General features: G+C 35.3%; 2 protein-coding genes across 2 annotated transcripts in view; one reads left to right on the top strand and one right to left on the bottom strand.

The window, feature by feature from the left end:
* The first annotated feature begins 717 nt into the window (after nucleotides 1-717).
* On the top strand, nucleotides 718-5020 carry LOC112517111. The gene is made up of 5 exons (XM_025124437.1): nucleotides 718-906; nucleotides 1029-1148; nucleotides 2761-2876; nucleotides 3078-3425; nucleotides 4575-5020. Exons 2-4 carry the CDS (start codon nucleotides 1038-1040, stop codon nucleotides 3382-3384), a joined length of 534 nt encoding a protein of 177 aa, XP_024980205.1. The 5' UTR covers nucleotides 718-906; nucleotides 1029-1037; the 3' UTR covers nucleotides 3385-3425; nucleotides 4575-5020.
* A 1765-nt stretch (nucleotides 5021-6785) lies between these two features.
* LOC112516489 (lon protease homolog 1, mitochondrial-like) overlaps nucleotides 6786-14814 on the bottom strand; it is a 12999-nt gene continuing 4970 nt past the window's right edge. Inside the window, exons 11-20 of the mRNA XM_025123553.1 lie at nucleotides 13860-14031; nucleotides 12849-12973; nucleotides 11868-11998; nucleotides 11682-11786; nucleotides 11420-11533; nucleotides 9541-9708; nucleotides 8637-8738; nucleotides 8268-8498; nucleotides 7622-8140; nucleotides 6786-7118 (exon numbers count right to left, since the gene is read on the bottom strand). Of these exons, the coding sequence (XP_024979321.1) occupies nucleotides 6936-7118; nucleotides 7622-8140; nucleotides 8268-8498; nucleotides 8637-8738; nucleotides 9541-9708; nucleotides 11420-11533; nucleotides 11682-11786; nucleotides 11868-11998; nucleotides 12849-12973; nucleotides 13860-14031 (1850 nt within the window). The 3' untranslated portion in view covers nucleotides 6786-6935. The remainder of the gene's footprint in view (nucleotides 7119-7621; nucleotides 8141-8267; nucleotides 8499-8636; nucleotides 8739-9540; nucleotides 9709-11419; nucleotides 11534-11681; nucleotides 11787-11867; nucleotides 11999-12848; nucleotides 12974-13859; nucleotides 14032-14814) is intronic.

The raw sequence follows: 14814 nt of genomic DNA, 5'->3' as shown, positions 1-14814 counted from the left end.
AGATTTGTTTATTAAATAAAAACATTTCGTAAACTAAATTAAAAAATGTATTTAATTATTTTATTTTATTCTATTATAACTAATCAATAAATTATTTAATATCATGTCATAATAAAATATATTTAATTATAATTTATTATTATCTGATCAAATTTAAGGCTGTAAACGAACCGAACATTCAGCGAACCGTTCGGCAGGAAGTTCGTTTATTTAATAAATGAATGGACATGGAAAAAAAAATTGTTCGTTTATGAACAAGAGTCTCGTTCGTTCATTTATGTTCGTGAACGTTCGTTTATATTCGTTCCTTTATGTTCGTTTATATACTAGATTTAATATATAATCTTTTGTTTATTTACTTTAAATTCAAATAATATTTATTTATGTTCGTTTAGCCCGTTTGTTTACGTTCATTTAGCATGTTAACGAACGAACATAAACGAACACGAACACATCTGGTTTCTAAATGAACAAATACAAACAGAAAAATTTTCGTTCGTTTACTTTTCGTGTTCGTTCATTTGTTCGGTTAAGTTAAACGAACGAACATGAACAAAACTTCTTTCGTGTTCGTTCGGTTCGTTAACTATCCTTATCAAATTATAGATTTTTATGATGACATGTGGTTTAAGAAATTAAAAAAAAAAAAGATAATATTTAAATATTTTCTAAAGCGATATTTGATTAAAAAGAAAAAAGATTGAAACCGTGAATAAATAGAATTGAGCTTGGAGACTTCACCGGGCCTTCAAAGTAACGAAAGCAAGTCCGACGAAGAAAACACCAGGAGGAGGACGGCGACGGCGACGGCGTTCATTCGTTCGTTCGAGTCATCAGATATCCAACACAAACTCGTCTTATCAAAATCTAATCTTGCAGAATTTCCATTAGTATACTTCAGAATCTGTAAGCATCTCACCTTCTTCGACTTCAGCTTATCTGAAACCCTAACTTTTTTTCCCTTTTTAAAAGCGAGGGGAAGTTTTCATCTTGAATTAGTTCTAATAATTGCAAATTGAGAATTTCAGGGATTTAAAATGGAATCATCATCTTCAGTGATAACTCCGGAAGATGTATTGGAGTCGTTGATGAATGATGGCACAATTGACACTATGAGATTGAAAATTATTAATCAGCTGAAAGCGAATGTATGTTTTCATGCTATTCCCCTCCCGTAGTAATGTTTTCACGATCATTTGTGTGTATATTTTCTATTTGATCATATTTCTCTTGCCCTTTCCTCGAAACTCGTTTAACTTTAACAGCACCTGTGAAACATTGAAACTTGATTAAATTGGAAAGAAACTCTGTAAGTTTTTAGTAAGACAAGGGACAGAGGCAATAGAAATTAGTTCATATGAATAATTGAAAGAATGATATTTGAAACATTGACATCACAAGAGTTTAATGGGGAATGCTTAAATCCTAAGAACTGCAAAATGAAACTAAGTAATGTATTTTTTTTGTGGTGAAAAGTGAGATTTGCTTCTTAAACTGAAGTACCATGATAGGTGCTCTTTCTTAAGAATGTCCATGCACTTCCCATGGTTCTAGTTCTTCCATTCTGTGCTAGATCTCTGTCTTTGATATTTATTCTCTTGTTAGGGTTCATATTTGACATTGTAATTCTTAGGCTTAGACAACATGAATTGGTTAGTCTTACAGTATGCTGTGTTCTATATGCGAATGCCGAAGAAAGAGACACAAGCTTAATCTTTTGAGTTATACCCAATTGAAAATTGTCATTATTACTTATTACTCTCTCCTCCAAAAAACATGTCCAGATCTGATATTTAAATGTGATATGGATTTGCTTCCAGTTAAGAAATCGACATCAATTGTCTTGGCTGTAGAGAAACCTGATAATTGCATTCAACTATAAGAGGTATTGCAGAAAAGAAGTGGGAGGCTAGACACATAAAACCTCTGCAATTTTTATTCAGAAAAGTACTAAGTTTAAATATATTTGATCAGAAGCAAACTCTAACTACAGGATGGAGGTTGTGGTTGTAGCATCACAAGGGGGAAAAAGAACCTTAGTCTGGTGCATTAACACCGTTTCATATTTCCACTTTCTGTTTTTTCTGTTTCAACTTTTTCATAAAAATTAGGCGGCCATGGAGATCTTGTTACACTGATAAGGTCTAGGTTTTCAACCTACTTCTATTGAAAAACAACCGAAAACCTGCTAAGTGATAAAATGGAAGTGGAGCAACAAAAACCCCCAACTTCATCATGGTCAGGCAACTAAGCTCAAACCTTAAACCAGGCAGATGAAACTGGAAATCTAACTGAAACTGCATCATTAAACAATTTTTAGGCAGACAGTTTATGTTTTGTATTGTAAGGCATCCCTTCCATTTTGTGGGTGCAGTCTGATCGAAACTGCAAAATCACTCTATCGTTATCATCCCTTCAGTATGATGCCAGATTGCCAGTTCTGTAGAATTTTCACTTACAAAGGTGGAAATTGGAGCTTTTGTAGTGGAAGAGTATTACATAACACCATTGTAGAGTGCGGGCAAACAGAGGGTGTGTAGTTATTCGTTGTCTTTTTGGTAGCTTGTCCACAGCTCTTTGGAACTAGGAATAGAAAATTGTTGCTTAATGTCAGAAAATTAGGAACTTTAACCATTTTTACTGTACATGTAATTTGAAATGCATGAGGTATAAAAGGGTAGTCTGTTCATCTTCTAACCTTTTTGTATTTATGTTCCACTTCTTCAATTATACAATCTTGAGATTGTTTTCTTTGTATAGGAAGAGCTGAAGAGTACCACTATAAAAATGGTAGAACAGAGTAAGGTTCTCAACACGCCGGGGGCAGAGAAACAAACTAAAAGGGAACTGTTTGATGCTCTTCGCCAAGAACTTGAGTGAGTATTTGAATTAGATTCAGATCAAGTGATCTATCTGTGTTGATCATAGTTAATTCTTGGGAACTTGGAAGTTTCAACTAAAGTTGACCATTTTTTCTCTCAGAGCTGATGTTTTTACCCCTAACAGACATTTGAATAGTTACTTCACTGTTTCTTCCATATAAGTCTGGCATTACATTCTAATTTTTTTTAATGCAGAATCCCTGTGCTTGAGAAGGCCTCTAAATCAGTTTGGGAGTTGATTTTAGACAACAATGGACTGGGGAGGGAAATAAATGAAACGGTTGAAAAAGTATTTTGTCGTTTAAGTGGTCGAGAACCTCCATTGTTTCCTTCCAATGGTGAATTTCAATCAGAAAAAGGGAAAGAGAAAGAGGTTGAAGAAGGCAAAGGAAAAGAAAAGGAAATTCAAAGTGAAAAGGACAATTTGGACTCTACATCCAAGAAAAGGAAGTTGGCGGAGACATCGAAGGTGAAAGACACTGCAGATGATGTTGCAAACTGATCTACAACAGTTCTTCCAGTCCTCAAATATAAGAGCCTGAGGCAAGTGCCACCAACTAATACAATCTTTATTCCCTTGTTTTGATTAATTACAGCAAAATGCAAGTAATCTATACTTCGTAAAAGTAGTATATGTTCTGACATTTTATGAACTTAAGCTACGGTGCTTTGCAATATGGACGAGATTTAAATTCTACTATAATAGCTTTAATTTTTTGGGGATTGCTTTAGGGGCCATTTACCAAACGTTTATCGGGTAAGCGCTTAGCGGCAAGAAACATCTCTGCACTTGCCTTTCGTGTAACATTCTTGGCCAGCGGATTGTTGGTAAGCATCTTAAACCCGATAAGTGCTTACCGGGTAATACTCTTGGTCCTTGCCATGCCTCTTATGGCGTAAGATTTTCGGTCCTTGCCATGCCTCTTATGGGGTAAGATTTTCGGTCCTTGTCATGCCTCTTATCGGGTAAGATTTTCGGTTCTTGCCATGTTTGATCGGTAAGGTAAGTGATATTGGTAAGTGCTTACTTGGTAAGCATTTAGCAAACGGCACCTTAGTCTTTTAGCTACTGATTCGATATGTATGACCTCCATGGCTATACTTGTGATTTCTCAAATTTCTTGTTCATAGTTTTGCAAATTGTCAGCACAATTACTCCTGTTCCCATTTCTCAACCCACTTAATTCTTACAAGCTTAAGAGTATTTAGCATTTTGAACCATTGTGCTTGACACATCATTTCTAAACAAACAACCTACTTGTGAAATTGCTAAAAATATAGAACATGAAGCAACGGACCAAAACCTCTGCTTGGCAATGGCCCAAAATGCTAATGGCACTAAGTTCAAATGTAATGATGGCATGGGAACATATTTTTCTATTATTTGCCAATTTTGACTGATAATACGTTGAGCTTGTGACGTTAAATGCTTGGATGCTGGTTTACAGAAGATGTTGGAAATGTTTACAAAAGAGTTACGTGGCATTCACGTCATCAAATGTTACAAGATGAGGTTACCGGTCAAAACGTGTACAAAACTTTGTTGCATTGATTCAGATAAAAAAATCTTTGTTGCACTAAATAGGAACTAAGGCAAAGTTCGTTGAATTAATAGTTATAGGTTTACTACCCTGATTTAGTTAGTATGTTCTTAACATGTTTTGATTCGATAAAATCTGGACGGTTTTGCAGTGGCTGCTGCATGCAAACCTGGAGTTGGTGGTGGGTGGTACTGTGACGATCTTTTAACGCTTATTTGCAAGAGTAGCAACTTGTTTTTCTCCAGGCGATGGGATATTTAGTGTGTCGGCACTCGGGACGGGGCGAGTTAAGTTTTCTGACTTTAAACTTTTACGAAACTGTTGAAATGAGTAGAGTTTTCAAGTTTTACAATTTATGAAACTGTTGAAATGAGTAGTTTGTGATTAGGCAAAAGTAGTCATTAGAATCAAACCCTGATTTTTTTTAAATTGTTTCACTTTCAAGCATTATGACTTGATCATTTACTAGTAGACTTCTCTCGGTGCTTTCGTCTACCCATGGTTTTGTAACTTTGTTTCATTTTGGATTTCTATCCACGCAATGCCTGATGCAGTTTTTGTAATATCATATTTGATTTTACTTATCTTTTTAATATCTTATTTGTTAGTTTTAATATATAACTTAATTTAAATTACTTAGCATCAGTGATTTATTAACAGTAGAAGAACATTTGCCGTCATAAGTCACGCCTTGGAAAAACGTTGTGGCTTCCAAGACTTGACCTTGCTGCTGTGTCTTATGCTATTTAGAATCTTGCATCTCGTCATCTCGTCACAATCTCTTCATTTGCTTCAAGATAGCTGTTTCACTATGTTTATAAGAATCTTTATGATATTACACATTGAAAACATTTTGAGTGTTCAAACTTTTGTTCAGGATGTCGACTTTTGGGCTCGTTCGACCCTGGTTCATGATTGATTTAGGATTTTAAGTAACCAGCATTGTTCCTTGTGTTACTTAACCTATTGTTTGTGGGTTTTGGTGTTTAACCAATTTGCAATTTTGGACAAAACAAGGTCAAACCATGATAACGTGATTTCTATCAAAATAAAACACAGCCAAAAAGATGTGGAACTAAACGCAAGAAATTGATTGTATGCCAACTTAAAATCAAACCAATAAATCACCTTCCTCAAAGAGAAATTAAGATCTAATTTAAAGTGTATGTTAGTTTGTATGGATTTGAAAGTTGACGTTTTATTTTTAGTTTTTGTATATATATTTTCTAGGGGCCTTTTACTAAACATTTATATCCAATAGGTACTTACTGGGTAATTTTCTTTACCAGATGAACATGTTGAGAATCAAAAATCTTACCCGGTCAGAGCAATAATAAAAATGAAGTCTTACTTGGTAAGTGAATGTAACGACTCTTACCCAGGTAAGCGCTTACTGGATAAATTGTTGCATACGATATCATCTAAATATACTACAATCTTACACGTTAAAATAAATTACAATGTTAACTTGTAACGATAAGAGTTTACCGGGTAAGCATTTACGTAAACGGCTCCTAAGTTTAAAGTTGTTTACCAAATTAGTGCTTGTTGGGTGTCCTCTACCTTATTGAATAAGCATGGCAAGAACTGAAATCTTCCATGGTAAGTAAGCGAAAAGACACACACTCGGTTAGTCTCTAGGTTTCCATATATTTTAATACCTTTGCATAGGATTTACAGAATCTGTTTGGTTTGATTTGAATTAACGGTTACTTATCATGTCCATCTAAATATACTTAAATAACAAGTTAGTTTCGGCTGGTGTTTTGAATAAAATCATGTTAACAAACGTCCCATTGCAAAAATACCTCAAACGTTGTCACAATCTCATCCATATAGCAAATCATAGCTACAACCCTAGCTCAATTGTGTCACTTCATAAGATCTATCACAATATCAACAACTTCATGTCAAACAAAAGTCCCAATAAGCCAAGTTTCACGCTTACTTGTTTCCATAGATCATACAAGCAAAACGACCTTTACCTTATCATATACAATCTTGACACGTTTATCTTTAAGATAAAAGAATAAACCAAATGAGTCCAGTATTAACCCACCTGGAGAGGTGGGATCAGAGATGGGATGTATGCAGACTTGTACTCTATCCCAAAGAGTAGAACAATTGTTTCCATGAAAGAATGGGAATTCATAACATCAAAATTCTCGGAGTAATGTATTTTAACTCATGGCACTACATAAGTTAGCATTCTTATTGAATGCTATTATGCATCATGTTACAAGTGTGTGTGTACTCATGTAACACAAGAAATATTGAAGTGCCAAATAAAGAACAATAATCATATGTAAAAAGCTTCCCCTGCATAAAATCTTTTTTTCATAACGTTTTTTTTTTGGGGGGGGGGGGGGGGAATTTCAACAGCAAACTTGTTGGCTTCATTGGTGGATCAGTTAGGAAGAGCGAGAATAAACCAGTATATCCCACACAGAAGTAGTACCTGAGAATGGAGGGAACGACACTCCAGTACTCGAATGATGAAATTTATGAGGGCTTACTTTTCCATTTGCAGGTCTTCAAAAGCCAGTATGAATATTTGATTGTAGTCGTCTACAAAGTGTACATCAAGGCCTTCCTTCACGTTAGATGCAAGCTCGTCAAAGTCTCTTTTATTAGCCAATGGAAAAATTATAGTTTTCACACCACTCCGTCTTGCAGCTATAGTCTTCTCCTTCACCTATGTTTACACAGAAAGACAGCGTTTTTAAACAAAATTACTTTCATGTCTATCGTTAAAAAACCAAAACCAACCAAACTCAGTGAATCCCATGTGAATAGGGTTTGATAAAGGTATAATGTACGCAGACCTTATCTCTACTCCAAGAAGTAGAGAGACTGTTTCTGTAAAGACGCCATGCTTGTAAAAGGATTTTAAGAAAAGGAACTTTCATGTCCATTGTCGTCATCACAAAAAATGTTTTGTATTGAAAGGTGATTGAATGATTGACAAATAATCAATCACGACAAACCATGTGTCACCTCAAATGTTGCAACTTCCATGGACCCGAAGGAGCAATCAACTATAAAGCCACCAAATGGTCATTCCCGGTAGAACCCAGCCTCCCAAGAGGTCAAGGGTTCAAAAGTCGGTACGTCACCAATGATGACTAGTGTGCGTGAGTATTCACCGTATAAATGTTATTATACATTAAAAAAATTGTAAAGCCAAAAGTGACATACCCCACCAATTGGAAGGACCCTCCCAGTGAGGGTTACTTCCCCAGTCATCGCTAGGTCCTTTTTGACAGGCTTGTTCATTGCAAGAGAGAGCATGGAAGTGATCATGGTGCAACCAGCGCTAGGCCCGTCCTTAGGTGTAGCACCTGCAGGGACATGTAGATGAAGCTTGGAATTTGCAAAAAATGGATTCTCGTGGTCTTTCACACCCAATATTGCTCTGGCAACGGTGTGAGCAATCTGGGCACTTTCCTTCATCACATCACCAAGTTGTCCGGTTAGACTAAGGGCTCCTTTCCCTTCACCTTGCTCAATCTGGGAGGTCTCTATATACAAGGTGGAACCGCCCATTGCGGTCCAAGCAAGACCCATTACAACCCCAAGTGGTGTCTGATCATACATGCGTTCAGCATGGAAAACTGGTTTTCCAACATAATCCATGAGGTTTTTCTCATCAACCAACACTTTCTCAGTTGTGTTAGGTGTTTCATTATCCTGGGATTTTATGGTTGTCTCGGAATCCTGGAATGATCACAAAACCAGATGATACATAGATTCATGACTGTTAGTCAACTGAACTAGCAATTTAACAAATTTCTTTAAATAAACTGAAAATCATGGGGGACCAAAGATTCATTAGTTGCTTTACCATTAAATCAGAAGCCTGATCAGTTGAAACATTTGGCTCGACAACTTCAGCTTCTTCTGTAGTGTTAGATCCAGGTTCATGGTTAGTCTCATTCGATTTGGCTGCACCCTGAGTTTGCTCATCAGATGAAATTTCCCTCGATTCACCAGCAGATTCTGCTTCCCCGTGATGCTCACTTCCTAAACCTGAAGGTTCGTTTTGTGCTCCTTGGCGGACTAGTTTCAAAGCAATCTACAAGAAAGTTAAAACAAACATTAAAGGTTTTCCATCTGACATTTAAAAACATGCATCCATCTTGAATACATTTTTGGTCACACGACTGCCACAATGGTAAAAACATTAAATTAATCATATATGTAGTAGGCAAACCTTGCGGTAAATCTTCTCGATTTGTTTTTGGAGATTCCGAACCCCTGCTTCTCGGCAGTAATTTTCTATCAAAGAAAGAAGAGCTGCATCTGTCACTTCAACCTGAAAATTTCAAAAGGACTTGATTTGTTAATTATCAAGCACTAAAACTGCAGACTTTAAGACATTACTACTTGTTATTCTGTAACATGCTAAAGAACCTAAGTTTAGATGCAACTGAAACTATCAAAAAAAGAATATTCTTTTTTCCTTACAAGATGACAACACATTATTTTTCTCTAAATGTCCAGTGTAATTCTAAAGAGATTCAAAAAACTGAAACCAGTTCCTCTTTCTGATGAGAAAGTGAGAGTTTGCTTGTTCTAAAAACTACCATCATGGTGGAAAATGTAGGAATAAGAACTCAAATTCCCGTGAGTCTATATATATAGAGCTAACACACATGTATGGCAAGACCTTAAAAACACCACTTCTTCACCAAGCAATAATGTTCAAATTGATAAATTTCATAAAACTGTGAACCTTGGATTTAAGCATATATTTTGTTTAGTTAGGATATATAAATAAAATCAAGTTTCATTCTCCAAAATAAATACCCAATACAAGGTTTTCCTTTCGATTTTAACATAATAGTAGTCTACCTAATATTTGTCAAGCCAGATTAAATCTTATCACTTCGAATGGTTACACCTGTATTTAAAAAAATACAAATCTAGTAGAAGATGCAAAATCTGCATGATTCCAAGTCTCTTCCTTTTCTGTGTGCATATATTGGATAGCAAAAAAATTGAATATTGCATAACTGAAAAGAACATATAGCAATCACTTTTTATCCACATATACAAAATTTATCTGCTAATTAACTGTCATCATTCCTAATTCAACGAGAGAGAGAGAGAGAGACCTGTTCAGGCTTGACACCACATGCATCACGAGTGCTCTTCTCTAAATAATCCCTGGCAATATGCATTTTCTCATCAGTAATATAACCAGCAATCGGGATTATCTCCATTCTGTCCAAGAGTGGATTGGGTATCGTTTCCACTACATTTGCTGTGCATACAAACAAAACCTGCAGTGAAATTTCACAAATTTAGCATAACTTCACGAGTTGCACAAGTTTTTGGATGTCTCGGAAAATAAGAACACTCTTATCGCGGAGAGCACTACCCAAAATACTGCAATGAAACAAAATCCTTTTGTACGCTTAATTACAATATAGTAAGGATTGATCATCTTTGCAAACTTTACATAAGAATCGTCTATGCATCTTGAAACCTAAATTAAAATATAAAATATCATGACATTTGAAACCTTCTGAGCAAACTGCTATGAGGTCATCAAAAAAAAATTACAAAGTAACTTGTTGGCAATATATACCAAAACCATCTCAAGGCCCACCTAACTCATACAAAATATTCTAATTACAAATGCGCATGATGGATTGGGCACTGTGAAGAACACAAGGCGCAAAAAAGTGCATGCGATCTGGAGATATGGATGTGCAAGAAAGCTGCAAAAGGCACACTACTAAAACTAAAACATTCAGTGTATCTAAAGTCTAAAATATGTCAAATACGAGAGAGAATTATTTAGGATGTCTTGCGCACAGTTGAATGACAGAGGATTAGCAGGGTAAGTGAAAAAGGTGCCCAATTTCTTCTCTTTGATATAAAAGAGACTATTTTCCATACACAAAATAAACTGGCATATAGAGAACAAGAAAAATAGAGCCATCCTTATGCGTAAGGCCATTGATATTAGACTGCAGTGGCTTAATTTGACTTAAATATACGAAGAAAAAATTAGAGAACAATATAAGCACAAATAAGTCTTCTTCTTTAACATTTTTTTCAGTTCCACGTATAAAGCATCCAAGAAAGCCCTTGCTTGCTACGTTTTACCTCTCTCTCTCTCTCTCTCTCTCTCAAACAGGTATTTCTCCAAGTAGAGAACAATTATATTCCTTCTTTGTTTTTAACTTTGGCCCGAAAGATGGAAGGCAAAAGGATTTGTCTGTCCTCTCCTCATTTTCTTTGTCACACTTTTTGTTTTCTAATGGATCATGTTGTACACACATACATACAGATTTAAGTTAAAAGCAATGTAATTGTTTGTGCATTAAGCAGTCATAAAGCATGGAATTAAAGTCAAAATACCATAACTTTTAATCGCTTAAGAAAAAACAGTAAGGTGAACAAGCGACCACTGTAACCTTGTACATAAAATTACCCTGGGAAGCCTCATTTCAAGTTGCAATTTCCCTTTCTTCTATTGTAGTGTTCTATAATGCGCTAAATGAAGGTAGGTGCTTTTCACCTAAGCGGCAATTAAGCTAACACATAAAGCAGTTTATTTAATCATCTAAACTGCAGTTACTTTTAGATTATGTAAATATATGATAAAATTCTGATACATACCAGGTTAATATTTGCTTAGTATAATCTGCTAAATGGGGCAAACCTAATAAGTACCCACCTTTTCAGGTTAACCCCACTTAATTGTTTTAAAATGCTTAACCCAGTGGTTAGTTGCTAACTGAGAGTGGTTGAAACACTAGAACACAACAAAAGAAAGACATACTTAAGACATTAATTTTAACTAAATCTACTACCATTATACACAATGTCATTGTCCAAGAACGAAGAAAACCATCCTCTTTTTGCTATTTTCACTTTATTTCTTCTAATGCATCCAGTGTAGGGAGGGGGATTTCAACAGTTAAAGGTTAAGGCAACCCATTATGACAAGAAACAAAAAGCCAGCACCACATGGTCACCAACCTTTGACAAATCGATTGGAACATCCAGGTAGTGATCTAAAAAATTTGCATTCTGTTCTGGATCAAGCAGCTCCAACATAGCACTTGCAGGATCACCTGCATGTCCCCTTCCCAACTGTGGCCAAGAAAAAGAAATGAAAAGTGATCAAGACAAAACTTAAAAAATGGTTTCCAAATGTTCAATAATATAATATAATTTAGGTTTTTTTAATCTCAAATCAACATAACCTCTAGTTCTACAGGATCGGACACAAATATCTGACCTTGTCGATTTCATCAATAAGAACAAGAGGGTTTGCCGTTCCAACACTTTTCAGACACTGCACCATTTTCCCAGGCATTGCACCTATATAGGTTCGACGATGACCCTGGTATGATCTTAGATGTTAATATAAATATGATACTGCTAATAATCAAGTGTACAAGAATGCTTAATGCTCTTCTTTTACCTTGATTTCGGCAACATCAGACAATCCACCAACAGAAAACCGATAAAAGTTTCTGTTTAAAGCACGTGCAATTGAACGACCAATGCTAGTCTTACCCACTCCAGGAGGACCAGAAAGGCAGATGATTTTTCCTGCAACAAGAATACAAGTCTTGTATAAGCAACATGTTACTTTTAATTTGGATCTCCATAGAAAGCAACTTCTTGTGTCATCTTGTTTTTCCTATTTAACAATCATAAACTTAAGTTGATTTTTATTTTAGCCTTATCATGTTGTTACTTTTAATTAGTGTCTCTATAAAAAGCAACTTGTGTCCTCTTGTTTTTCCTCTTTCACAATCATAAACTTAAGTTTATTTTTTATTTTATCTTTATTTTTCTAACTTTAGAAATTGTGAATTTATATCCCAATTTGGTATTGTGTATCCCCATTCTTGTATCAGTGTGAACTCATGATCGACGATTCAGAAAACAGCCAATGCCACATGAAGCATGCATGGTACTCCCTGCTGCAACCTTGAAGTACTGGAGACCCAAAGCACCTAATACAATGGTTCAACATGGGTAAAAGCATCCCCACTTCCTAGGTCTCTCTCTATACATATACGTATATAGTATACGCATGGATTTGTATGCATAGATATGTATTTATATCTGTATATTCATATGCATGTATATATGATTGTGTGTGTATAATATATCAAAGGGATCCCCCCCCCCCATCATAATAATATATAATGATGGTAGGCTTCTTTTGTGTATGATATTTGGCACTTGCAATTTCATCCAAAACAATGTAGGTTTTATCTCTGTCTTACATTTTTATTTGCTCCTCTCACCCAATATAATCCATCCAACATATTCTTTTCAGCTTGATTGCAATATATTATATGTACGAGCTAATAATGTTTACAACTTACAGTTCCAACAAAATTTAGTACCAGGTTTGCTTACATGTTTACGTAGATGAAAATAAACTAACCTTGTGATGTTCCTCTGAGTTTTCCCACTGCGATAAATTCCAGTATCCTTTCTTTAACATCAGCTAAACCATAATGATCCTCGTCAAGAATTTGTTGAGCCCGTAGGACATCAAAGTTCTCATTGCTGAAGTTAGTTAACAAGGCTTAACAATAAGCATATGTACGTGGCCAATGGCATTACTTGCATTTATATAAGCCAGAAAAGCAGTTGCATCAAAAAAGAAAAAGTAAGCTCTGTTACAACACACAAAATGCAGAATGGTATAGCACATGATCGAATTCCTATAATTGCATTTCAAAAAGAATTAATCCTGATGGAAGCTCTGTTATTAATTCAAGTAAGAGGAAACAATAGAAACCATATCCTTCTCACAGCATACACATAATTTAATTATGCTTTTAAAGATAGTGTCTTCCCTTAAACTTACTTTCTAACATAACAATGTCACTAAACATTAAATATGGTCACATTTATCTATGATCATATGTCTCCTTTTTCCTTTAAATCCTTTTCTTTAGGAGCTACCAGTTGCAAACTAATCAGACAGAAAAAAGAAACAACTTATGATAGCCCATTGAACTTACAAGTATATCAAACATAATAAAAGGCAACACACTCAAATCCAGGCATATAAGGAGACGTGTTGAACCTGGAGCCCGTAATCTGAAATTTCAAGACAATCAAAAGTCCAAAAGTAAAGTGATCGATGAAAAAAGAGTACGTGAACATTTTTAACTGGTATGTTTCTGTCTATACACATGGTTAAGTTTAAATGTTATGCCCTTACGCATTATTCAGTTAGGCAAGGAGCAAAACGTAATTATATTAACTATTAGGACTAATTTTCATCATAACTTGCAACTTCATAGTTACTAATGAAATCCCAGTTACTTCTACAACAAAACATATTATTCTTTTCCACACCCTACCACGGAATATGAGTAATGCAAAATATATATATATATATATACACCAAGATGACAGTCGATTGATAAAATACAAAACATACCTATAGCTACCCCAGGGTAAGGCAGTTAACCAATCAAGATAGTTACGTGTAACATTGAATTCACTTGAACTGGCTTCCAAGAGTTGCAGTTTTTTCAGTTCTTCTTCAATAACTTGCAGAACATGAGGTGGGATCTTCTCCTTGTTCGGATCAATTCTATCCCTAAACTTGTCTGCAGCAAAGAACGAGACCCTTGTCAAATGATGCTGATACAGTCAGTTGTAGAATACACGAAAAATATCTTGGATACGCCTTCACTGTTCTGATACGGAACTGAATTGTGAAATTTAGTTATGCAACAAAATAGGTGCATAAACCGATAAACAGAAATGGCCGGTCTATTCTCTCTCTTTCACACACTTTTTACACGATGGGGGTCTAATGGAAACAGCCACTCTACTCTTTTGGGTAGAGGTTGGGTTTGCGTACATCTTGACCCCCCCCCCCCCACGCCTGACATTCGTGAGGGATACATTGGATTCATTTGGTTTGGTTTGGATTAGTTATGCAACAAAAAAGGAAGACGGTTTCAGTTTTTTGGGTTCAGAAACATTGATACCAGAATAAATACCCTTGTTAATATTTTCACCATGTGATGATTAAAAATAATTAAAAAGTATATCAAGTCCAAGACTATATGTTAATAGACTATTTTTATTGGGAAAAGTACAATAAAAACCAATGGACTTTCTTGTTTGGAATGATTAAATCCTTAGACTTTTTTTTGGATCAAATAAGTCCTTGGACATTCCAAAACATGTTAAATAAGTCCTTGGACAATTTTTTGGAACAAATAAGTCCTTGGACATTCCAAAACATGTTAAATAAGTCCTTGGACAATTTTTTGGAACAAATAAGTCCTTGGACATTCCAAAATATGTTAATAAGTCCTTGGACAATTTTTGGAACAAATAAGTCCTTGGACATTCCAAAAAATGTTAAATAAGTCCTTGGA

Source organism: Cynara cardunculus (assembly GCF_001531365.2).
Source record: "Cynara cardunculus var. scolymus isolate 2C chromosome LG 8, CcrdV1, whole genome shotgun sequence".
In the NCBI taxonomy this organism is placed as follows: Eukaryota; Viridiplantae; Streptophyta; class Magnoliopsida; order Asterales; family Asteraceae; genus Cynara; species Cynara cardunculus.
Note: the sequence above shows the minus strand (reverse complement) of the source record. Positions and strands in the feature narration are given on the sequence as shown.

Excerpts from the sequence above, each read along its gene's own strand:
- LOC112517111 (XM_025124437.1), top strand. The coding sequence starts at position 1,038 with ATGGAATCATCATCTTCAGTGATAACTCCGGAAGATGTATTGGAGTCG. Across the intron at positions 1,149-2,760 it reads TTAATCAGCTGAAAGCGAAT|GAAGAGCTGAAGAGTACCAC; the intron begins GTATGTTTTCAT and ends TTCTTTGTATAG. Across the intron at positions 2,877-3,077 it reads GCTCTTCGCCAAGAACTTGA|AATCCCTGTGCTTGAGAAGG; the intron begins GTGAGTATTTGA and ends TTTTTAATGCAG.